The following is a 26,822-nucleotide window of genomic DNA, read 5'->3' on the forward strand; positions in this document are numbered from 1 at the left end:
ACTGTGTTTTTGTGATGTTTACTTTAAAAGTTTCTTCATTAGCAAAAACCAGCAGGATAACATTCTAAAATACAGATTTAAAAATGACAGTCAATACTGATGATGTTTTTTTTCCACATGTAATGCTTTATATATATGGGTCTGGAATTTTACTGTGAACTTTTTTTCTTTATCAGGCACAAGAAGATGACGTGTCCATTCTTAATTCTGCCTACAAAGCTCAAATCCTAGAGTTGGGTAAATTTTGGCAAGTCTACTCTGGAGTAAGGGTTGCGTACCAACTACCAGAAGTCCTTTCAGAAGTGAAAACTTAACTAAATCAGCAACCTTTGCTGACAACGTCACTGCAATAAATTGTTGTGCTGTTTTAGTTATAAGGAATATGACAATGTGATTAACATATATTATGTACTGTAAATACATTTATGAACAGACCAATGGAGCTACTAGTGTCTGACAGGTTGTGTGCAATTAACTACCATGCTGGCGTAGAAGACTACGACTGTGCCAATACAGCACTTTTTTGGATATGAAGGCAATAAAAAAGGTGCTCTGAGTGGCTTTGAGTGACCCACTACACTATTTTGGGCTGAACGTTTGCTGTTGGCTATATTGTATATCATTTCCTGTAAATATTACTATCTAAAACGTGCTATCTGTTTAAAAAATAATGTTACAAACGCAGTACGGTAGCAAGTGGGCTACTAACTCTTCTGTTATGTGGTCAGTTGATCTAAAGTGCACAGCTGATATTTAGGTATTAGAAATTAAATGGTTTGTTTACATGGCATAACCAGCGTGCATATTTAATGGATTCAATGTGGACAAAGAGTTCCAATGTTACATGACGCAAGGTAATAGTCGGACACTCACCTGCAGTTTGGACACAGTGTCATTATGCTCTATTCACTGGAGGCTGTTGAATCAAGTTCGACATCTAGTGGTAAAATTTGGTATACCAGTCCAGTGTTTGGCCGAATATCAAACTGGTTTGAACATTTACAATGGCCAAACCTTACTTAGCTGTTTAACAATCAGGGAAGCAGCCATCAGTGATCTCTACATCAACAAATGCTGAATATAAAATGCTGAAAAAGTCTGAGATCTGGGCAGTGATTCAAAGGTCTGGAACCAGACTAAAGTACTGCAGCATTAAAAAGGATATGCAAAATTTCTGCAGTTATACAGTGAAAAGAATCAGAGACATTTAATATGAATTAAGTCAAATGCATGAACTGCATTATGTGATGTACTATTTATGATAAACTGGTTTAGTTTATTGATTAGTTTTAGGGCTTTGCAGGGCCCGGTGCTCAGCTTTGCTCTGAACTCCTTTTCCCGCCTGAGCAGAATATTTCTGAGAATGAGCCAAAGGAGCTCAGACAGGAACCTTATGACTGTTTTAGTGTCGAGGCTAATGACTGAAGGTGAACAGGCTTTCTCCATCAGGGCTTCACGGCTTTGGAACAACAGCCTGGGGATCTCAGGCAGCAGTATCACAGAGGATACGACTGGCCTTATTTTATCATTTTACTACCATCACCAAAACCCCTTAAGAAACAAAAACTAACAATTAATTTATTGTACTAACACATATTGTTTGTGTGGCCAAATCCAAATAAAAGGTACACATTGCTGCCATGAAATTCCACTGTTATCCAAGAAATATTAAAAGCACATTTAACACTCTTAACATTGCCTCTGGGTAACATACTCCTGCTTTATGACGAACATGCAAGTAAAGTTTCAGTGCTGCACTGCCTGCAGCAGTGGGATCTGTGATGACAGGTGGGGCATCATTTTCTTTACCCCCAGACCTCTGGGGTGATAATAGCTGGTTATCAGGGTTGATGGTTAAATTCTTAGCTCCTCCTAACAGCATGCTGAAGTCTCCTTAAGCATAAAACTGAATCCCAGATAAGCAGGTCAGCACCTTGCCTAAAGGCTCCGCCACCATCAGTGTATGAAAATGTATGATAGTGTGTGTAAATGTATCACAAATGTAGTGTATGGATGTCCATTGAAAACTAAAATTGATGATTGGTTTACTACTATGATATTTATGATTATATATTAATAGGTCAGAATTGAAGTTACTGCCTTTTTCAAAAGTCCAGCCCTCTACTTTGCACTTTGCACAGGAGCATCCCAAACAAAGAAAATAAGCAGGTAGAGGGTAGAGTCTCTGCAGATAAATACACCGACACACACTTTTAATGGGTCATAAGTGAGGGCTGAGAGGGATTACTTTTGTGTGAGTCTATACATTGTACATTTTTTTAACTATGTTTGAATACTTAAGAAAATATAACAACACATTGATTGTTGCAATGCAATATGACTATGTCATAGTTCTCACATTGATATATGGCACAGTTATTGTCAGTGCAGCTATATAAAAACATAGTTATTCAATGCAACCAAATCAATATGGGTGTAATAATACATACAGTTATTGATTAAATGAACAATCAAATATGGATGCAAAGTGAAAATATCGCTACAAATTGTCATCTTTGAGATACACCCTATTTTTGAAATACCCATGGCACGTCTGTGCCACCATTTCAGTCCAAGCACACCTCCTTCCTAAACATTCAAACCGTGCTGGCAGGCTAGCAACAGGCAGATAATGATAAGCAGCAAAAAAAAAGCAAAAAAAAAGACAATGAGGATATTTACTCATCTCATCTCACATTGATTGCAGGCCCCTCAATTTAATCAAATCAAAATCATATCGTGGCAGACTTTGCGATATCAGCAAGTATTGTATAGTTCTCCAAAAACTCTACTGTAATAATGTATCATAATGAAACTTGTGATTTACACCCCTACGAATCTGTACAACTTAATGTACAGTGATACGCAGCATCAGGTATGCTTTATAAGACGTGGCCAGATCTGTTGGTAGGTATGAATCCAGAATATAAATAGCTCGAGCTCTAATGCCATTTAAAAGAATGGCAGGTGACACTTACTTCTGCAGATGGGTCTGTGGTCACTCCAGGCAGCCAGTGTGTCAGTGACTCGTTGACAGGTGATACTTTTAGATCCTTGTAGTACATAGCTGTCATCACAACTGAACTGGACGCTGGATCCAATTCTATTTAAGGGGACACAACAGAAACAACACTTGTCAAAAACAGTCATAACTGTTACATTGATTCTAGCTCTCACTGCTTCGCAAAGATGATACTGTGATGCTTGTAGACACCTTTCACATTACTGGCTATATCTTAAGAGAACTAGAAAAGAAGATAACTGTAGAATGTATGTATAAATGATGGCCATAATATTAACAATGCAGTGGCTTTAGGATCCCTGTGGAAGACAACATTCCCCCCAGATCATACAATTAGGACCTTTAATTCTTCATTTTCTGTGAGACCCTTTATTTTTTTCTCCACTCATGACTTTTTCTTATGTTCTGCTACCCTTTGATCTTCTCTCATTTCTTTCCTTCACTCCTCTCACTTCCGTCCTCATCATTGGTTCTTATCATTCCTGTTTTCCTCATTCCCTCCAACACCCCGCTGTCTAACACGTGAGAGGGACATTCAGCCATCTAAGTGGAAGTCTGTATGGTGTCTTGTCTGTAAAGCTTAATGTCTCCTCCCTGCTGATACACACCACAGTCTACCACCTGGCCAAACATCCGCCATGTAGGGTTCTGGTTGTTCAGTGGCTCCACCCTGTTGTTAAACACTGTAGAATCGTATTGCCTGGCCAAATCGCACAGTAAGTGCCTTTGTCACGGAGAGTTGGGTCATTTACTTTACAGCTTCTGTTACTTGATGAGACTAAAAGTACCTCCCATCCAGCCGCTCACTGTGAAATTTACAATTACAGGAAAGAAAACTTTGTTGTTACTGCTATTTCCTCGGAAAGAACTAAAACCTTTCCATCTCAGTTCTGTATACGGTTGCTTGTGAATCAGAACTGCCATGACACACTAGGTTACAGACATTATGCACATTTGCACCACCCAACAGTGAAAACTTTAGTTTTCTCTGCAGCTATGTTTTCTCTCCATTTCTCCTGTTTCACTTCATCACACCACATTTCTGTTCCAGCTCCTGCATCTTAGTGCGTAATGATGATTAGACAGAAACCTGTAACACACACTAAACACATCCATGCCAACATGCAAGCACAGTTATACATAAACGCCCACAGATAAACACACAAACACATAAACATACTGAGGTAATGACCTTTCACTAACTCAGGCACTAATAGTCCTACAGAGTTTGTGCAGTCAAAGTTGCTAATGATTAAGAAGCGCACCAGGAGCCTGAGATTAAAAGATGATTATCATTTAAAAGTTTTTTGGCCTGGAAATAGTCTCAGAATAAGGTAAAAATGGAAAGCTCATCTTGGTTTTCGCATAAAATCGAGAGAAACATGAGAGCAGTCTTTCCACTGATGCTAAGTGGATGCGTCGTAGGGAGAGGTGATCATTTTATAATTGCTCTCTCCTGATTAAATGAAATTATGTCTCCCGTTTTACTGATAGGATGGCAGACATCATGGAGTGAATCATTAAGAAACTCCTGTGACCACCAAGACCTTGATTATTATCCAGATCCTACTTCCGTAACAAACTGTCCTGCTATTTGTGTTCAACTCTTTCTATGAGTGTGGATCCTTAACAACAGGCTGTTACTGTAACTGTAGCATCACAGGTGAAAGTGTTTCTCAAAATAACACACACACACACACACACACACACACACACACACACACAGAATTAAAACAGGGGCTATAAGGGAAAAAAATGCAGCTTCAACTCGTGTTACCTGCAGGTGATACACATCCAAAATTCCAGCAGTTAGACTCTGTGTGATTACCTTTTTGTCTTATTTTGTGTGCGTGATGTACATGAACATATCTATATTTTCTAATTAAAACTGTGGCACCAACTAATTTTAAGTTTTTAAGTTTTTTAAGTGACTCAGGTTGGCGGATGTGGAGCTGGTCTGACAAGCACTAAACAGCTTCCCCCTTTAGGAGGATCTAAAAGACTACAAATGTGAATATGAGTTTTTTTTTCCGGTTTGTTTCGAGCTAGTTACATAAGGTGCTTCGCATCTAAAAAGCCAGAGCTGTAACAAGAAGTCCCTCACAGACAGAAATTATTCATGATGATACATAAACCACAAAACACTACAGTCTCTGGGAAAATGGTGGAGAATGTTGGTGAGGATGGTTCATGCTCATTGGACCAATCCTGGGACCAAACAGCGGCAGAGTGGAACTCACTATCAGCGGGGGAGTTAAAGGATGCGCACGAGTGAAGAAGAGAGGAGAAACAACTAAACACACACACTGTGGTTTCTGAGGAAATAAACTTACAGTCTGAACTGGGCCCTGAAGTCACAACATCTGTAACCTCAAAATAATATTGAATGTTTACTGCGTTATAATGTGTTAATCACTTTAGACTTGCAACTGTTATAGATGGAGCTCATTTTATTTACTTTGTAAAATGCTGGGTATTTTAATCAATCATGCTGCATCAACATTTATTAGTTGATCTATATTTTGTATTAAAAATTTGAATCTAATATAACTAAAGCTGTCAATTAATTGTAATAAAGTACAAAGTACAATAATTGCCTCTACAATGTAGAGAAGTAGAAATATAAATCATAGACTGTAAAATAAAAATGGATGATGTAGTACACAATAAATATGTTTTTTTTCCCCAAAGATGGTTTCTGTCTTTTAAGTTTGGTTTTTAGTTTTTATAACCCTGATTTTTGTTAAAGTGTTTTTCTGATAAAATTGGTTTTAATTAGTTATTTGATGCTATAAAAAGGGAGTTTAACATCATGATTGACAGATTTGTGGGCCAATCAGTGTGCTTGCAATCAATGGCGCTGCTCAGACCTGGTCAGATGGGTGTATGAGCAGATATTCCACCATCATAGAGATCGCTACTGCGAATACTTTGGTTCCAAATGACGTTACCAACACAAGACGGCAACGGCCATATCTGGTACATTTTGGCCTCATTTTAGCAGAGTGGAGTAGGGTCGAGACACGTCATTAAAACTGATATACTCAAGTACGGGTGCTCAAAATATTAATTAAGTAAAGTACTTGAGTTAACTGTCTTAGTAACATTCATAACATAAATATATTTAACTGTTTTTCCAACTTTAGTCAATAACTATGATAATTGCAGTTGTGAAATATATAATTTCTATTAAATACCAACATTAATAACACAGGTTGTGAATACTTTTGCATTTACACCCTATCACTAAATCAACTATATTTTTAACATCACAATTCACAGGTAATCTGGAACATGAGCAGCACTGCCGTCTGGTTTCTACATGTCTGACACACATACAGTAATGATCCCTGTGCTGGACAAAAGATCGACAATATTCATAGCACCTGTGGGTGTTTTTATTATACTTCATTTAACTAGGAGTGACTAAGAGCCGTTGAGTCTGTATTTATATGAACTTACTGGAAGGTTGAGCCTATCCTTTTGCCATTTTCTGGAACTCCAGGATCTGGACACACATCACCAGCAAGACCACTTTGACTCACTGAAAAAAAGGGAAAAACATATGGTAAGTAGTGTCAGTCTTTTTTGTGGTAACGAATGTGGATTGGATGAGAATATTTTCATACATTTTAGGGATGCCTCGTAAATGTAGGAGGCACGCTGTGGGCGTCATATTATACTGACGAGTAAGTCATTAAACTTGTTCTGGACTTTTTACAGTGAGATGAAAGTAAGAGGGGATAAAAATCTTCTTGTTATTGTGACCACAAGCATCTGAGTATTTTTCAATATGTGATGACTGTCAAGTGTTAAAGCACAACTAGAATAACTCAAACTGTGAAAAAATATCCCCAACTGTTGTTGAGAACTCACAAAATGAAGCAAGCAGTCAAGCTTTGAATTTTAAAATAGATCAATTCTCAGCTGACTCGAGAACATGTTGGAAAAATACACAGACCTCAATATGAAAATAAGACATTTTCTTTTTGAATTTATTACCTGACAGATAAAATAACCTTAAAAAAAGCCTTAAAGATGAAAAAAAGAGCACCCATGGATACCCTCATCATGATCAGCCTTTTGTAATTTGTTTGTCTAGGGAGATCATCCAACACAAAATAAACAAGTCTCCACACAGGAAGAAATTGACCAACAAGTGTTTTGTTTCCTTCATTATAAAGGAAAAACTGCAGTAACTGATTTGGCAGTATATGGACAAAGCAGACAGCAGACATTTACAGACATTTTTACTCATCATAGTATGAAAAACATTAACTATTACTAAAATACTACTAATAGGCCTATTTCATGGTAAGAATTTTAAGTTGTCACAGGAAAAAGCACAAATGAAAAAAAACTTCACTACATGGTTCAGTTCTATTAAGTTTCCCAGTAAGCCAGCATGCACAATACCAGGACCCTGAAACTGAAGCAGCTGGAAGGAAAGCAATCACTTTTAATGAAATCAATTACGCCTGTGCTTTTCCTGCTATGATGAGTCAAAATGTCTGCTGTGAAAAAGGTCTTTAAGCTGGAGAATACTTGTGAATTGGATGAAATACAAGCAAGTGCTGTTCACCAATATTGTCTACTTTATGAACAAAAAAATATGCCATGAAAACATCAGAAAGATGCTATAATCACATACAAATTCCACACAAGAATATTTTACACAATAGTAGAGAAATAAATATATTAGATATAAAGTAATAAGGAGTAAAATATTTAGAAAATGCGTTCAATAATATACAGCTAGAGAGCAAAAAACACACTTACGCTTGCGATATCAAGCATAAGATATACTCATAGCAACATAATTAGAAAACTGACTTCTGACAGCCTTCTGATGTTTAACACTACAAGTGAAGGGCTAACAAGTAAAATAAGATGAGTTATACAACTAAATGATAAGAATTCCTCCTTAAAAAAAGGAGGAGGTGAAAGGATTAGGACTTCAACACATCAACAAAGAACATTTTGCATGCACCTTACATGGGAGGCCATTTTACGTAAATATTGTGCCAATTTCTAACCTAGCATGTTACTAGCATGTCACTAACAATAGCATTCAAACAACACCTGCAACGTTGAAGTTAGCTTACGTTACAGTATACCTGCTAGCGAACAGTTAAAGACAAATAGTAACTCATTAGTGCAGAAAATGTTTTTTCTTCTTCATAAAATTAATCCACTTACATTTAAGCGTTTCTTTAGCCTATGTTTTGGTCATTGATTGTACTGTTGTTTGCCGCCCCCCCCCCCAAAAAAAAGAAATGTGACTGCCTATAGCCATGGCCTGACAAGCCTTGACTCAAGATGCATTTAAAAAGCTGTCAGTTGTCAAGCGTTACCATCTGTAGAAAACAAAACTGTGTGAACAGCTCCTACCTTTTGAGCTTTAGCTTGTCCCTGAACAAAGCACTAATTTAATCTGCCATATGTCACACAGACGGTTGACAGATTGCTCTAGGCAAGAAAATAACATGAAAATTTGCAATGATGCACTGTAGGCTACTTGTAATTTTGAACATTCTGTTCTTGCATTTCTTTTCTTTTTAGCATTTCCTCTTTATGCTTCTTTACACTTAAAGGTCGGGTGTGTAGGATTTGAAACATATCCTGTGTTTTCGTTACCTCAGAACAAGCCGTTTATATCTGCTGGTGCGGAAAAGCATGTGTGTATATAATCACGCTGATAAGAGCTGCATTCCATTTAGGGGAAGTTCTGATATTGTGCATGCTGGTTCACTGGATGATTTTACTGGGACACTTAATGGAACACAGCCATCCACAATGCATCACCTTCACCTGTGCTTTTGCTATTGTGACAAGTCAAAATGTCTGAAAAAAGGTCCATTATGTTCCGAACACACACAAAAAAGTATTGTATTGGTGGATTTCTGCACTAAATTCACTCATGAATCACTAAAAGAAAATATCACACTTTTTGTGGGTTTTTATATTGTGGGATAGTATTTAACTGCTGCAAAAATTAGCTTTTTATAAATCTAGACTGTCTATGCAGTAAAGACACCAAAATACTTTCAAAATTGGTGCTTTATGACCACATAAAACAGGGAAAAAGGAATGTGGCATTCACTTTTGCACAAGAGGTAGAAAACCTAGAACTACCAGAGTGCACTGCTGCACCAAATCAATAAATGCTGCCACTGGTGGGTGACATAGGCCTAAAGCAAGACTGAGCGTTTTGACAAAGAAAAGAATATGGCAGGCGGCCGGTAACAAATAATCTTGCATAACAGATAACGGTAGCCTAAACATAAATATGTGCCTCAACACAGTAACAGAATCTTGGCTTGTAATTGATCAGCACCACCTAGTTGGATCTCAGTAGCCTATTTTCAGTGAACAGTAGACTAAAATATGCTTCTGAAAACAGTTAAGATGAGAAATATGCAATGCAGGAACAGAGTCTTGATTTATATTTGACTGGCAGTGCCTGATTTTGGAGTTTGATCTGAGTTTACATGGGAGGAACAGCTCTTTCTCTCAGTCAGTTTCTACATTCTTTTTGTGTCTGTGATGGCGGCCTTACAAAAATGTGGAAGTATAATCTGTAGTTTGAGCAACGGCCTGAGGGTCGGCAAAAAATGTTATGTGGCACATTTGAGCTGAGGAAGGAGGTCTGAGTGCTGGCAAGATGGAAAGAAGTTTACTACAGTTCATTTACACACATTACCCACATTGTTGTGATACAAAGTTGGTAGGAAAATTGACAGAGTATTGCTTTAAGTAAATATTGAATAATTCTTCCACCCCTAAAACAAGCACACATATTTTTCAAAAAGGATTGTATTGTCCAGAACATCTTGCAACTTTTCTCCATGTTTTAAACTAATAAAATTGCCGAGGACCATAAGGTTTTCCAGTATTTATGCAAACTAGTTGCTCTAGCATCAATAACTGTATTTATTATACCAACCTTTCCATTTGCCTGCTTATTCTGTGCGAAGTTTTTTGAATTTTCATAATGACTCGTGAGCAAATCCAAACATGTAGTGAGCAAAATAACATGAATATTAAATAAAATCTCCGGGGAGCAATTGTAAAAATAAATAAATAAATAAACAAACAAAAAAAGTAAAACTGTTGTTGTCGAAGTGACAACCATCCCGTGCAGTGATTTAATGAGGAGAACTGTCCTCTTGTTCTGACATTTCAGCATCTCATTCCTCCCTGTTTTTCTTATCTATCGGCACAATCTGCTCGGTTACAAAGAAAACCGCAAACACAAAACACATGGCAATTTTTAGACCAGCTCATATTTGGGATCTTTCATTGGTTTTAGACTTCACCATGGCTGGGAGCATCTGCTGCATGCCTAAAATGTAATGTAAATGTAAATGAGACCAGACAACATGACAGAAACCAGTTTAGACCAGCTCTGTCTTAATGGAACTCTGTGGATGAATAATGATGGTTAGCAAAAAACAAAAAAATAAAGGGAAAGGAAGGAGAGAATAAATCAAATGGAAATGAGGAGAATGCTGAAAAGGGACTTTAATAGCACAAAGAGAAAAAAAGAATATCCTGGAGAAAGAGCCATATCTGACCTCTTAGCATGTCTCTTTTTCTTCCTTGTTTCTTGTATCTTTCTCACATGCCTCCCTCTTCCTGTCTTCCTCATCAGCCTCCGCTCCCACTCACTCCTTCTCTCTACTTTTGTATTCTCAGCCTGCTCACCCCGCTTTTTCTCTCTCATACACATTAGCTGCAATTTACAAAGGGGTGCCTAGCATAAAAGATGGATGAATGATTTGCTGCATTTGTGTGATTTTGTTGTGTGTATGCTGTCGAGTTGTGAGTGCATAGACGCTGCTTATGCGTGTTTGTGTGAGATATGATGCAAACAGAACAAGCTGTCTTGTTGCTCTGCTTTGTTTTTGATGTTCTGTCCAAAAATCACCACACAAACACACTCTAAAAACACACTTTCTCTGTCCCGCTCTCTCATCCTTTTCTCTCTCACTCATGTTCAAATGGCTTTCATTGGCATCAAATACAAAGGTTCATATCGCCGAAACAAATCCGGCTCATGCAAACAACATGAGATTGTTATAGAAAAAAAAAAGCTGCCAGATATCACTGCCGGGCTGATGTCAAAAATCCTCAAACTGACTTAATCCCATATTTGCACTTAAAAGACCATTCAGCATTTAAACACAAGCTTATGATGTATAATATAATTTCCATATCATCAAAGTGTCTTCAGCAAAGCTTTCATCTCTAAAAGTCAACTTTTTAGGAATTCCTAAAAAGTGATTAACTTTCTTGCTGGTGCAATGTATGTGTTAACTGTAATAGACATCACTTTTCGTAAGCCACCCACTCCTAAAGACAGGGCTAATACTCACTACATGACTCCATTCATTCTGCCATTTGTCCTAAACTGCTCACTACACACTCACCTCTAAGAGTAAATAATGTCCTCATGAACTGTAGTGTTGAATGGCCTGCCTGAAAAATATAAGTTCTCTAGTATAGAGTGTTTAAAGGCATATTTTAAAGAGCACTGAGCACATTACGTAGTAAATGGTTTTCAGCATGGCCACATACAACTGGTGGACTGTAATTGGGTTTCCATCCAAGTGTAGCGCAGATTTTAACCACATTTTCAGAAAATCAACAAAAGAAAATGCAAACGCATCTGCCTTTTCATCCACTACTAATATGTGAATATTAAGAATTGATTCATTGAGATAAGCAGTAGGTGGTGCTAATTCTCCAGTCAAGTGCTACCACAGCAGAAATAGGTTCAACAAGATGACATAATTCAAAGAGTGTCAGTCAAAAACTTACATGAAGGAAAAGGATGGATGTATAATAACAGAGAGCACACAGAACAATTTAAATAAAGTTCTTTGAAAAACTAATCTTATGCTTTGTGCTCTTAGAGGAGTTCTGGTAACAGTCCTGTGTGCATACATGAGCATGTTAAAAGCCATCCAGCGTTAAAAAAGAGAGCTTGCAGTGGCCTATGCAATTATGATAAGTCATATCATTTTGCCTATTTGCTAGGTAAAGAAAATGAGTTCCATTTCCCTGGCTCGAAATTACTTTTTCCTTTCACTGATACACAAATTTGAAAACATCCTTAAAGTGCATTATTATTATGTATTTATTTTTGCAATATTTCAAGATGTGTTTACAATCAGTTTTTTTTGTTTTGTTTTGTTTTGTTTTGTTTTTTTAACGTGCATATTGAAAAGGGCATGAAAACAGATGGAACAAACATTATGTGGCTGCTGCAGAGGTGGAATATAGCTAAATATTTGCTGACCTTCACTGCAATATTTAATTTTAATTAATTTTTCAGATTTTTACATCATTACTTTTATGAGAGAAATGCATTAGATTTCACTCCACAACATTTATTTCACAGTTGTAGTTATTTTGCAGATGAAGTTAGAACAATACATGTTGATCTGAGTACTTCTTCTATCACTGGGATTATGCAATCTTAATTGGCCCTCAAAAAGGCAAGAATGTCTTTACATACTCACATGTCATTGCATAAAGTTCATCTAGTTTATGAATGCATGGAAAGATGAAAAACCTGCATTCAGTTGCTCAGAGGGTGTGGTGTTAAATTTCAATTTCTGCCTGTGTATATATTTTTCCCTCTTTTGTTTGTGCAGTTGTTGTATCTGTTCTTGTCATTTCTGTTTCTCTATTAAATGTTCTTATTACATTTGGAGTGTAAAGGTAGGAAATGTTTTTTTATCCACAATAAACAGACCACTGAAAAGCCAGTATTACCACAGTATTTGACATACAAACAAGCATAAAGAGACTATATGGCTGCTGCCATCACCATTAGTCCTCAATGCAGCCAGATTGAAAGTGACACTACGGTTTTTATTGCGCCTTTTTTAGGGAGTGCATCATGAACTGTTAATTCTGATCATCATAAATATTCAAGAAGGTGAAACACTAGAGTAATTTACAAACTGGAAAACTATCCATCCAATATGAATCAGTTTAGTATCTTCAAAACATAATTTTAAGTTTACATGCAAAAATTGTAAATTTCTGTTTTTATAATAATGACAGATGAATGCTTTAATATTACCTTTTTTATCCATTTCAAAATAACAGAAGGTATCCAATACAGTATTTTCATATTATGGGGACACAATGTTACAGATCTATTATGAACATTTCCCTCTGTGAGGAAGAATATATAATTTGTAAATTTAAACAAAAATGCCACATTAAATGTTTGAAAGCATGAGTAATTACTATTGTCTAAGCAAACAGAACACAGACACTTACATCTTCTTATTAATTGTTTTGCCCACAGTAAATATGATTTATATGTGAGTGTTTTGTTTGTTTTGATCCCTGCTTTGTTTTGTTGGGGGTTTTTTTTCTAGAAATTGCCATTGTCTCTATAATTTAATCAGTCTGCTGCAGAGAGCTGCAGCATTTGGATGATACTTGGCAGGTTAGATGTCACTTGCGACACTTTTACAGTACAGAAAGTTGGTGAATCCAGAGTTAAAAACAAAATCTAGATTAGTTTAGATGAAGTGTAGAAAAAAGTCGTATAAAATATACACATTAAGGCAGTATACGTAGCTTTATGTCTTTTCTGCTGCTGGTTTTGTTTTCTTTGTTGTATGAAACTGTTGTTAAAGTTCCCATGAGAAAGAGTTACAAACCACTGGCTCAGGGAATTGGAGAAAAATGGAAAACCACTGGCTTAGAGGGCAACGTAGCCGGATAAACACAAAAGGCATTTGCATTGAGAATGCAAAGCTGTGTAGCACAAAAATTGAGTTATTATAACAGCCGACAGATGACCCATTAAAAAGGAAAATGTGGTCAAGAGTCAATGAGAGAGGGTGCAAGGAGATCAGGAGAGGCAGGGAGAGCGTGGGAGAGCATGTTTGTTAGTTTGTGTGTGTGTGTGTGTGTGTGTGTGTGTGTGTGTGTGTGTGTGTGTGTGTGTGTGTGTGTGTGTGTGTGTGTGTGTGTGTGCGCGCCTGCGTCTGTAATCAGCTGACATGTGTTTCAGGTAAGAGCCTTTGAGGTGCTCTTCTGATGCCTGCTGAAAGAGGAGAGAAATGTGTGAAGTGCAATTTGTTGATATTCTCTCCTCAGCTGCTCTACTCTGCTCTTCTTGTTGCCTCTTACCCACCCTCCCTCTCTTTCCTCCACCTTCTCGTGCTCACAGGTCAGACGAGCTGAGAGCTGAAGTCTACATCCATCTTCCCAGCATCACTTTGTTGAGCCCACAGGATTTATCCATATAAATGCACTTGTTATGATGCAGGGTCAGTCATGTGTGATCAAACACGGTATAAAACGACCAAATGCCCTATCTCATGATGTTGACAAAAGTGAATGGCGAATCATGTCCACTCCAAAATGTAATGGTATCTTCCCTAAGCCATGCTACCACTAAGTTACATGACATACATGACTTACATTCTGTAATACTGCTGACAAACAAACATATCAAACAGAAACAAAACCACACTGGCAGATGCAATAATATTCTGATAATTACAGACTGCATTACTGTGAGGTGGCCCCAAATGTATTCAGATGTGTGTGCACTGTACCACCGTGTGATTTCCATGTTTCAAGTGGTCGCATCACTCTCATTTGAGTAGACTGCAGCCAGGCTCCACCTTGGACAACAATCCTGTAGAAAACACTGATTATAAATCATGCTCTCACAATGATGATTCATTATAGGTCTAGGTCATTGTCTAGGGAGTAAAACTCCTTAATCACAATCTTTCAGCCTCTCTATAATTATGACACATCCTCAGCAGTAAGCTAATGTTACAGCTGAGAGAGGGCAACTGCAAGGCAGGCTGCGTTCATGTGAACCTATTTAAATTGTTCTAGTTACCTCTTACCTCTTAATTTATCTTTGTCATTTAATTAGCTCATCTCTTAAATATCCATCTATCTATCTACCTATTTCTCTGTTACTGTCTTCAGAATCACGTGTGATTCTTATCAGTTGTCACTGTGAGAATTATTCATAAACAGACTGTTCTCAAACTGATTTAAACTTATTCTCATGTGTGTCTGTCTATTAGACTGTGCTTTAATATAGGCTAGAGGCTGTTACAGACAGTCTTTTAGATTATGATTCATAAGCACTCCATTCTCTAGACAGGTAAAACTCATTATCATCAGTCTCTGGTTCTTTGTAATGATTATATATTGCATAATTCTCTGCCATACAGCTATAATATTACCACTGGGAGTCATACACTATAAAGAAGTGTTGTTGAAAGACTGGTTCGGGACTAAAAGTGGACCCTGACTTTACTATTTTTTTAAATACTTTAATGATCCCAGCCTGATGGCCTAACTGTACTACATTGCGGCCATTGAGTGTTTGACCCAATGTGAAAACCCACATTTGCTCAGTTTTTGTCCCCCTGACAGAAATGCTGGCATGTTTTTAATGAGCATGGGTCCCATGGTGAGAAACTAAATTTCTCATTTAGGTCCAGGGCTGCAAAAGCATAAGGGAGCCCTGGACTGCACAGTTATTGGTCATTATCATCATTCTTTGGCTCTGCATTGTGATAACAGATAACAAAGCTGGTCTCTACATTGCAGCAATAATTTTACAAGTGGGAAAGCTGCTTTTGAGAGTTGTTAAGCACATGTGGAGTCAGTGGTGATCACAGTGATTCCACCTAAACATCATGATAACATCCACAGAGGGCAACGTGCAGTGAGATCTGAACAACAAGTCATAGATTAACAGCCATTTTTTGCAGCTTGGCTTCACCACTTGCAGAGATAGTTTGTTTTTCAAGTTGATATTTATTTGGGAATGCAGAGCATCACATTTCTAAAGTTGTATTGTAATTTATTTTAATACATTTACGTGTCAGCCTGAGAGAAACCTCCACAGACTGCCCTGATAGGAGAGTTACTTCACAACAAGATGTTTTTGTTAGCTGGCCCTCCTCGTAACAAGCAAATGCAATAGCTTTGGACTCAGCAGACTGACTCCAGGCCATTCTCTCACACGGAAACAACTTTGTATATAAGTGTGTGTACGTATATGTGTGTATCAGTGTGTGCATGGTGCATGCTTACTTTGTGTAAGTGAAAGTGAAAAAGAAAGTGTGTGCGTAGGATCTGAACTCTTCACTGGGCCACACATCATTGATAGATATAATAAAACTGGTTTGCCCCGGGAAATCCTCATGTGCGTGTACACATTCAAATAAACACAGAGCATACCGGTTTTAATCTTAATTGCCACAACACATGAAGAAGCACACAAGCACAAGATTTCTTCTTCACATATACAGCACACAAAAAAACCACCACACTAATGTTAATTGCATCAGCACATGCTTGGCTGAGCGTGTAAATCAGCAGAATTATTGATGAGGGTTTTTATTATGAAGCTAAACGCTAAGGAATGGACAAGGTATGAGCTTGGGCTTCCATGACAATTAAAAGCGTCTGTCACACGATCTGAATACTGTTTTAAAGGCGTCTCCAAGCTGCTAAGAAATATGTATACCATTTGTAGAGATATTAATCTCGTTTATCATTAAAGTCATTGTTTTGCTGCCTTGTGGTCAATATAATGTTTAAGTTTATTTGTATTCCCATTAGCTGCCAATGAGGTAAAAACTATTTTCCCAGAGGCATCACCCTCCCATCTCAAACAACTAATCAAACACTATACGCACAGAAGAGGCTCGGCTGGTTATTCATTTGCCTTTAAAATGTGTGGGGGAAAAAAAACATGACGAACATTCACCTTCATGTTACTTGGTTGGCTGATGGTTAATGGTATTATCGCCACACAAAATGGGAAATCATTTGAATCATTTACAGCACTCAAATAACAGCCTAAAAATGCAACTTTTCTCTGTAAGTTTAAAAGTACACGTAGTAACTTTCACCATCCCACTAACTGCCGAGGTGAAAGGCATGACAACACCTATTTAAGTCCCATTGACATGACATGAAGGATATTATACAAGTATAGAGCTGAGCACATGAAAAGGGGACAGGGGCGGAGAGTGGAAAATAATGTAGCAAGACAGAAACTAAAAGGAACACTTTTTAAACTCATACTTCATATATTGGCTTTTATTAATGTCCATTATATTGTACCAGTTCTCTTCTGGCTTACGATGTATCTCGAAGGTGGGCTGTCAAAAATTTACCGATTAATGACTTCATCTGATAGAAACTGTACTGTCACTTTTCGGATTCTTGGCTGCACCTCCAGAGAGGGCGAATAAGATGCAGTGGGCACATTTCCAGCTTTGGCCATGATGAATCTCAACACAAACCCTCCAGACTCCACTTCAAATTTCGAAAGTTAGAATATAATGAAAAAGTGGAAATGGATAACACAAGGACTTTAGGATCCACTGGGAAGCAACAGCTACAGCAAGCATAAAGTGAGTCATTATGCTGCACTGAGTTTATTATGGACTGTAGCAGATTATCATCTTGACACCAGCACAGGGAGGTTTACTCTGTGCTTGAAAACGTATTCAAACTGTCATAACAGAAACAAAACAGAGGGTCACGGGTTTGGTATCCAGCACGATGGCTGTACAGGGGGCTGACACGATTGCAAGAAATCGAAAGAGTATATTCAGAATCTGTTTGATCTCTCATCTTATTTTAATTACAGAAAAATAATTGGAAAAAGCAGGTTTATTTGTATCATTGGTTGGTTTGTAATGAATTGTAAGAATGTTTAAAGGTCTAGTGTGTGGGATTTAGTGGCATCTTGGGTGAGGTTGCAGAACTTTAACCTCTCTTGTGTCACAACTACTGTGGGCAACACAAACATGGAAATGGCTGGTTATGGTTTGTCTGTTCTGAGCTGCTACAGAACAACATGGTGGAGAGACCAGGCTCTGTGTGTAGATATATTACCAAATGAAAATAAATATTACATACCATTTTTGCCAAAAGATGGCCCTAATTCTACACACTGGACCTTTAAAAAGGTACCTTTGATACTGTACTTTAAGTGTATATTTGCTTCTTTCATATTGACTTCTGACCCTTTGAGGAAAAGATGAAAAACACAGAAGAAATGCAGAAAACTATGGACCTAATTCTTGTCTCCTAGAAGAGCAACCAGTGAACATTAAAGATGGATGCACACTGTGTGTACTGGTGATTACAGAGTGTGTGTGTGTGTGTGTGTGTGTGTGTGTGTGTGTGTGTGTGTGTGTGTGTATGCGTGCGTGCGTGCGTGCGTGCGTGCGTGCGTGCGTGCGTGCGTGCGTGCACATGTGTTTATGTATGTGATTAAAAGTTTTCTAAATGATGATGAGTCACACATACACACAGATAGTAGTTTACTTACAGACAGCATTTTTGTGACTGGAGTCTTTACTGGGCATCATCTTCACCCCTCTGGACTTCAACTCTATTGCTTTCTTCACTGTAGAAAGCAGAGGATATGGATCTCAATAATTGAATCATAAATAACACTTAATCATACTTAAATTACTGCACATTTTTGAAGTGCTTATAATTTTCAGTGTTGCCTTTCAGCACATATCAGCTTTGCATTCAACTCAGAAAGTGCTTCACACTCCCCCTCCGATAACAAACCTACAACAAATGCAACAGAGGCAGAAACTGAAAATTAGAACGGGGAAAGAGGAGAAGACATTAAAAGAAGCAGAGAAGAAGGGACAAGAGAGGAGAAAATGGGGGAGAAGAGCAAAGCAGTGGAGTAGCATTAAAATGTATTCCATCTATTTTATCCTAAGTAGCAGCATTGCAGAGGATAACAGAAAAATCTGAGCTACAACCAAACTACACTCCACTGAGAAACAGACTTGGCATGAAAAGCACATCTCTTTCTCACACACACAAATATCACATACAGAAGAGGCAGACAGAAAGGAAACGAAGTACCAATGGCAAGAGCCAGAGACTGACGAGACAGAGAGAAAAAGACAGCATAAAGTGAACAAAAAAAAGAAGAGATCGAGACAGACAGGAAGTGAGACGCACAGCGAGGGATACATACAGGTCTTGGATTGCTGTGTTTTGTGTTGAGAGCAGCCAATTAAATCTGGGCCGCCACGTGGAAACTAATATGCACCTTAATATGCTAATTACGTTATACAACCAGTCCATTAAATGACAGAAGAGGTCCAGCAAGTCCAGTCAGGTAGTTTCAGACTCCTGTTCCAAATAATTGCTATTCTCAGTTACAGAGTATGAAAATGTATCGCAGAAAAACGACCATGTACTTCCTGTGGTAGCTTTGTGTTTTTATATATGTGGATTGGTTTGTACAGTAAGCACAGTACATTATACAAATAACTGTGAGTGTACCAGACATGTATGCATAGAAGGGAGGCAGGGAATAGATAAGTCACATTACTCTGTGCACTTGGAATTATTGACTAATGGATTATGGTATACACTGGGGAGTGCCTTGATCAAGCAAGCCCCTCTGAGGGTGTTTTATTTCATCATACCATTACATTTCTGTTGCTCAATTACTCTTTTTTTTGGCATATATGAAGACAAATCAACTGAATTCAGCATTAAAAACTGAGAGAGTGTGATATACCTTGGTACTGAGCGCTGAATCCTTTTCTTCTATGGTTGCTGTCTGAGGTGAAATGTATCCGAAGCCAGTTCTTATTTGATATCACTGGTGACGGCAGGGTCATACCCGTGAGCCTGGAAGTAAGCAAGTAAGAAATAATTAAAATTAAGAAAAAAGCACAACAAAAAATAACAAAACAGTGTAGGAGTAGAAGAATTTAGGCAGAGACAAAACATGACCTACTGATCTTCACATTTTATAACGTCTGGAATGTGTCCTCCTTTCTAAATTAGGCTCATGTTGTACTTACATTTTGCTATTTTGTGTATTGATACAATTCTTTAGAAATTACAGCAAACAAACAAGGCACATGGGAAAGGGAAGGCATGATGTAACAAAACCCAAGCTGTTGTAATTGCAGATTCACATTATTCACCTTTGCCCACTAAGTCACAGAGGCCCTCTCCAAGTTGCATTATGTTACTGTTGTCTAATATGTATGAATTTCTGCTCTTCTGTCTGCCACACATTGCTGATGAATATGACACTGACAGAGAGATTATGTCCTCTTCCAGATGTTGTTTGTAATGCCTTTCTGTTACAGTATTAGTGCACTCAGTTCATGGATGTGCTTATGGAAGATGATATTTCAATTCGAGGTAGAAAAACATCTCAAACTTAGGTGCAATTGCTGGAGGAAAAGGCTTCTTCTAATTACAGACTGCAGAATGACCAACCACTGTTATGAAATTACTTATCACAAACCATTGTAAATACATTATATTATACATGCAAAACATTGTTTTTCATAACTCCAGGATCTAAACTACTATGAATAATAATTAAAAAAAAAAAAAAAAAAATCCTATGCGATGCAGAATTTTCCAGAGAGTACAAAGTATTATTTTGATGTCACTTTGCATTGTTTTTCAAGGTGCAAAGGCTGGCTGTAATTTAGAGAGATTTTAGCTGAAAAGGCAGTTTGTTCCACTGGCTTGGAAAACGTGGACGGGAGAACTGAATGAGTGATATCATCCCTTCCCATAATGATCAGCACCAACCAGAAGCAGAGCTCTGGCTTGCACTGGGAACAGTATAACTCCCACAACCAAGAGTGTTTAACTAAGGGAATACTGAACAAATCTTTGCTTAAAAAAATGGTAAAATGCACTAAAATTCCTTGTCACTAATTGATTGGAAAGCCAGACTGAAGCAGAGAAATAGTAAAATCGTAGCAGTGAATGGAGATAGTAAAGTAGTAGAAAGTCAGCAAAGTTCACATCTTCAAAAACACTTTCTAAAGCATCACCACCGAGACTATGAGTTAGTTGCCTATGGTAAGTCTTACATCAGCTTTAGCTGCTCTCACATTTCGTTACCAACGGCAATCAAGGCAGTGGTAAAGAAAATTTTTAAAATGTGGGGAAAATGGTGCACTGAGACAAAAAAGGAAATGATGTAAGAGACTGCCTGGAAGCCAATGTTCTACCATCCTCCCTTGAGCAACAGGAGCCACTGGAACTGCCCTTTAATAATGCTGCAGGTATACTGAGTAGATAGAGACAGCGAGGGAGGAAGAAACACAGATAAGAGAAAGGGCAGAAACAAAATATGAGTGGTAAAAAAAAAAGAAAAAGGATATATTAAGAGCCCTTGTTAGAGGCCTTTATTGAGTGCTTATTATTGGAGACATAAAGTTCTGTCTCTGAGAATATAGTTAGGAACATAATCAAAAAAAGAGAAAAGACTGAAAAAGACAGCTCTAGAAAATCAGGGTGAAAAAAGAATGTGAAGAATGTCAGATGAGAAAAAAGGCACTGCCAATGTGTCTGCCTGAAGGCAATCTAACTGTTTAGTATATACATCAAATAGACATCTGTAGAGCAATGTGTTATCTCCTAGTGAGGCTGCTAGTGGTCTTTATCAGTGGGATTAAATACACATGCATGTAGTAAGACATAATGCCTTATGAGATATGAGCTTAAAAACTAGAGGACAATGGGAATGGGAATTTTGAAGGGCACAATGCAGTGCATGAAAGTCAGTAAATATATTGCACTACATACTATTGTATATTAAGTGCACTTTTACCCTGGTTATGTTATTATTAATCTGAGCTGTTTCATCTCATACTCAACACTTGTTAAATCAGCCTGGTAAAAGAAAATGCTCTCAGACAATCAATGAAACTCATATGATGAAACAGCCTACTGTTATACAACCACAGAGTCTTAAACTTTGTTGTTTTACCTCAGCAAAGTTTTTACTAAAGTCTGTCTAAATTTCAATCAAAGTGGGGAAAAATATGAATACATTTTAATGAGGAAGTGAAAGTCAATGAACACTTGAAAAAGTAGTTAGTAGTTTCCATATTAAAGTCATGTGCAAATGACAATAAACAGACAAGAACAGTGGAAGAATCCATGTCTAAAGTATCAGAATATCTACTGTATAAATGACAATGAATTCATCCATAAGGTTTAATCAAAGTGAACTCAAAGTTGTCATAAATAAGCTACTGTATTAGAAAAAAAATAAAACTTGTTGGAAATTATTTGAATACTTAAATGGAAACAATCATCTTTTAATACTAATTATCAGCAAAGATGACTATAGTTTAACGACTGATTGAACAATAACAATTATATCATATTATTCCTTGTATGGAAATAAAATATGAAGAAATGTGTATGTAATTAAATTATTATTTAGCAGTTTTATATATTTTTGATTTAGCTGAATATGAGGTGCTAGCTGACGTTTGATGGTGATGTCTTACCAACACATTTCTGTCCTGCAGAATAAAAACAATTACACCTGCTCAGTATTACATTGAGAACTCACTGTTGGTGTTGTACTGTTACAGCCTGTTAGGTTCTCTGCATTTGCACAATGGTGACTGACTGTAATGAAAAATTAGTATGCATATGTGACAATGGTGATGTGATATTGTTGTAAATATGCTCATTTTATGTACAAATCAAATGTTGTTGTATATCTGCTCAGATCAATCACATGAGGATATGTATATCATCTCAACAATTCATCTGATTATACCTCAGTGTCACCCAATTTTAAAAACCCATCTGTGCACTTCATAATTCTATCATGGCGCACAATAGCTTTTGTAAATTTAAACCTTTTTAGATCTTGATTAGCAATACATTTGTTATTTTTTGCAGACATACCTCTGGGAGAGAGTGGCTTAACAAAACTCATTAGGGAGCTTCTCACCACATTTTTCATGGGCTCATTTAAAGCAAATAAACAACTTGAATGAAATGGAGAAACTCAGCAGACCACTGACAACATATGCCAATTTTTTCTCCTTTCCCCCTTAAGATTTCTAAAACTCTGCGACACAAATTGTTTAACTGGATTCACAACAGACTTGACATGTTTTTGTTTTATGGTCTGTCTGATCTGAATAACTGTGCTCGGATGGACACATTGAAAATTTCGAGGAGAAAAGGTATGACAGACATTTTAGCCAAATAGTATTTTAATTCTGTGGAAAGCTCCTGTGGAGTTCTATCTATGTCTTAATGCACAGTTGTAATTTTATACTGGGTGAAAGTTAAACCAAAAGATTTTGCTACAGAAAGGCAGGAACCACAATTACATCCACTTTGCACTAAGGAAAACGCTGACCCTTAAATATGTTAAATTTTGGGCCATAAAAAAATGTAAATGGGTGAGTTATGATTTTTTTTAAATCATAAAAATTAGCTATAGAGACCAAAACAGTTTTTTGTTTGTTTGTTTTGTACTTGGCTGTAAACATGGTTATTTCCACTGTCAAGTTAGGCATTTTAACTTAAGAGTCTAGGGATTTACTCTGTTTTTTTGGAGCCATCCTCAGGTGGCCATTAGAGGAAGTGCAGTTTTTGGAACTTTGGCACTGGCTTCTTTTGAGGCTCGGAGTTTGCTGCATGGTGAAAATTAGCCACACCTTGTTTAGGCCACTTTTGCCATACACCTTTGACCTAATTTTACATGTGCAGTTGTTTTATTTTTAAATCATTACAGAAAAAGAGCTCCTTGTGTCTGTGACCACAGGTTCAATAATCAATGCAAACCAGTTCCTTTTTGGTTGAAGTGATTGGTCTAAAGATTTTGGGGAGATAAGTTCGCCCTGTTGTGTAGCGTGCACATGACAGTGACTATTATCAATTCAGTTCCCTGATCCTAGTGAAGAGAAACGGTGGTGTCCATCACTGGAGCCATTTGTGTTCAAACCTTTCTGTACTTCAAAAACATTAACAGCATCAAGTCGTTTCCAGTGAAGGTATTAATGCAAAGTGCTTTGCAAGTTTTGTTTTTGTTTGGCCTTTGTATTTAAATATATGTGTTTCTTTGCATATTTTGGTGATTTGGTATTTACTTTCTGCTCTCTATTGTTAACATTGCATTTTTTTTGAGTCAGGAAAGGTTTAGGGTTAAGGGTAGAACAAAACGGATGCATGATGATGTACACATTCATCTAAGAAAGCTGTTGTGTGTTTAAATGGACAAAAAGATAGGGAAATATGAAATGTAGAGAGAGAAACTGATAAAAAGTGAGAGATGTGCTGCATCTCCTCCATTATTCATGGGGACTGGCCAGCTGTCTGACATTGGAATGAGGGAGAGACAGGAGGTCAGAGAGGAGGAGAGGGGGATGAGACATGAGACTGAACTGAAAGGAAAAGGAAAGAAAAGAATGAGCAAATGAGAAGAGGAGAGAGGATAGTGATAAAAGTTTGAAAGAAGACGGCTAAATAAGTGAAAATAATAGATATGAGCAGCAGGAGAGGAGAGGGGAGACAGATAACACAGGACACATTGGACAAAAACCCGTAAAACAGGTTACAGGACGACAAGCAGAAATGTGAGAGGAGAACCTACAAGGTGAAAGAAAGTTGAAAAGAAAGAGGACGTGAGAAAACAAGGGCTGATGGATGGAGAACACAGGAGAGCAGGTGAGAGCAGGAAATTCACTTAAATGAACAGAAGGAGAGAGGTTGCACAAGCTGCGACGAGAGGTCGAAAGTTAAAAATGGGGAGACAAGTCTAAATGAGGTTAGACATTACAAATACCAGGTTGCAAAGGATAGAGATAAATGAGAAAGCGACATGAAGCTGGAAGGAGAGGAGCGATGGGAGAAAGGAGGGGATGGAGAAGAGAAGTGAAAGTTTCACACAAAGAAAGAACTCATATGAGGATAAAACAAAGAGAGGGGTGTACAAGATGTGAGTGGAAAAGTTTGACAGACATGAGAGGAGTAGACAATAGGGTTAGAGAGGCCAGGTCACAAAACAGAGAGGGGGACAAAGAAACCAAGAGCAGCAGAGAGGTATTTCTGTGCAGCGCTCTATTATTAGACCACATGCTTTTTGGTGATACATGAACACCCCACAGACACAGATATAACTTCCCACTGTCCGGGCACAGTTGTTTTGGCCCTTGTCCTCCCTATTGGCTGCTTGTATTGCTGGCAATACATTATTTTAAGTGTATTCCACTGCTGCACTTATTTGAAAGTCCCTGTGAATATGAGCATCTGCAAAATGACAAAAAGGTTCTGTAAATATAAGTGATTGGATACAAGTCAGAAAAGTTGGAAAGCACATTATCCACAACAGATAGCTGTTTATTCCAAGTGCTTAGTGCAAAACCCTGGTACACCGGCAGTTTTTAATCTCATAACACACCTACGCACTCACACAGAAACACACACACACATACACACACACACACAATTGGAGAGCCAGTAAACATCATTTTAAATGTTAATGTAATAACAGGACAAGAGAGGTGTTTCAAAGTTGGGAAAGGAGACAGAGTGAGCGCTGGTGGTTACCAAAACGGGAGTAGAGGCAAAGAGGGGAGAAAAAGAGGGAGTCAAAGGTAAAAATAAAAATGAGATAAAATAGAAGGACATGAGGGGAGAGAAAATAGGAAGAATGAGGCACTGAGGATGGCCGAGGTTCATCCATAAATGCTACAGGCCTCTCGTGGTGCCCTTTGAGTTGGTAGACAAGGCCAGCCATTCCCAAATTTCAGTGAGGGGGCCAGAGGGTGTGTTCAAATGATCATGGAATTACACGGCTCAACCCTCTCAGAAAAGCCTGCCAATGTCAGGATGCTAGAAAAGAAATTCTGGCTGATTGTTAAACCTCACATTTATGAGCGATGCAGAGAAGACTTACTGTCTTGGAAAAAATGGATCAGCATGTTATCCACTCCAAGTAATTTCGGCAGTGATGGGGATTTGCTAATCTTGTCTACATGTGTTTTGGGGTTTTGTAAAATGCTTATGAATATGTTCCCCAGAGTTTTCTGTGGGTGTTGCTGTAAAAGTATGAGGTTCAAGCGAGGCAGAGGAATCTGATCCGAGGGCGTGCCCTGCCCTCCCCTCTGTTTGTATTAAACATGGAGAAGAAGTCAGCAGTGACATTAGCTTGGCATTTCTGTTGTTTGCAGATGATGTCGTCCCTCCGGGTCCATCAGACCATCATCTCTGATTCCCCCTGGAGGAGTTTACAAAGTGTGATTTGCTTAGAAATCAACAGCTTCCTGAATAAAATCATGGCTGTTTGCTTGTTCCATGAAGACAAGCAACTGCCTTATAGAGAAAAGAATTCATGAATCTTAGGTTAGGCATCGCTACAGTCTGTGAGTCCACCCCACAATCATTCACAGCTCTGTCCTATTGTCCAAATATCGTCACTTTTGCAGTTGCCATCCTGTTTTGTTTTAAAAAAACAAAACAGGATGGCAACTGCGGAAATGTTGAACTTAGGGCTTCCAAACATGAGTCTGCAAGCTTTGGGTGAGGTCACGGTAGCTTCATTAATTATTTCATACAGTCTCTGTTTTAACCCATACACCTAATTTTTTAGTGCAACCATGCCCCTTGTAACAGAGTTGCAAGAAATAGTGGTTGAAATCTTCCCTGAAACTTCAAGACTCATCTATAGTTGCCGCGCTGGTTTTTACATAAACAGACATTGAGAATATGCCGTATTCTGCTGTGGTGATTTCTCTGTGTGGGTCATAGGCATCCTTTTGCGGTTGTCAGGACGCTAATGATTTGTTCACAATTTAAGTTTCACACTATCTATCAATCAAACAAGTCATCAAATAAAAGAGAACACTGCTTTATTACCAGTCAAATAGCGAAGCTCTGTAGGCTAACATTAGCAACTCGTGCTTTTACCCTGCCAGTCTGTAGGCTACTAATTTTACAG

The 26,822-nt window shown here is 37.9% G+C and overlaps 1 protein-coding gene across 2 annotated transcripts in view; it reads right to left on the reverse strand.

Annotated features, from left to right (window-relative positions):
• Window positions 1–26,822, reverse strand: part of LOC121944114 (CUB and sushi domain-containing protein 1-like) — a 464,794-nt gene that overhangs the window by 202,222 nt on the left and 235,750 nt on the right. For both annotated transcript variants that reach the window (XM_088078923.1, XM_042487796.2), the window contains exons 6-9: window positions 19,611–19,723; window positions 18,384–18,461; window positions 6,485–6,566; window positions 2,979–3,103 (exon numbers count right to left, since the gene is read on the reverse strand). In XM_088078923.1, the coding sequence (XP_087935049.1) occupies window positions 2,979–3,103; window positions 6,485–6,566; window positions 18,384–18,461; window positions 19,611–19,723 (398 nt within the window). The remainder of the gene's footprint in view (window positions 1–2,978; window positions 3,104–6,484; window positions 6,567–18,383; window positions 18,462–19,610; window positions 19,724–26,822) is intronic.

This window comes from Plectropomus leopardus, chromosome 1 (assembly GCF_026936395.1).
Source record: "Plectropomus leopardus strain MGB_pleo_1.0 chromosome 1, ASM2693639v1, whole genome shotgun sequence".
NCBI lineage: Eukaryota > Metazoa > Chordata > Actinopteri > Perciformes > Serranidae > Plectropomus > Plectropomus leopardus.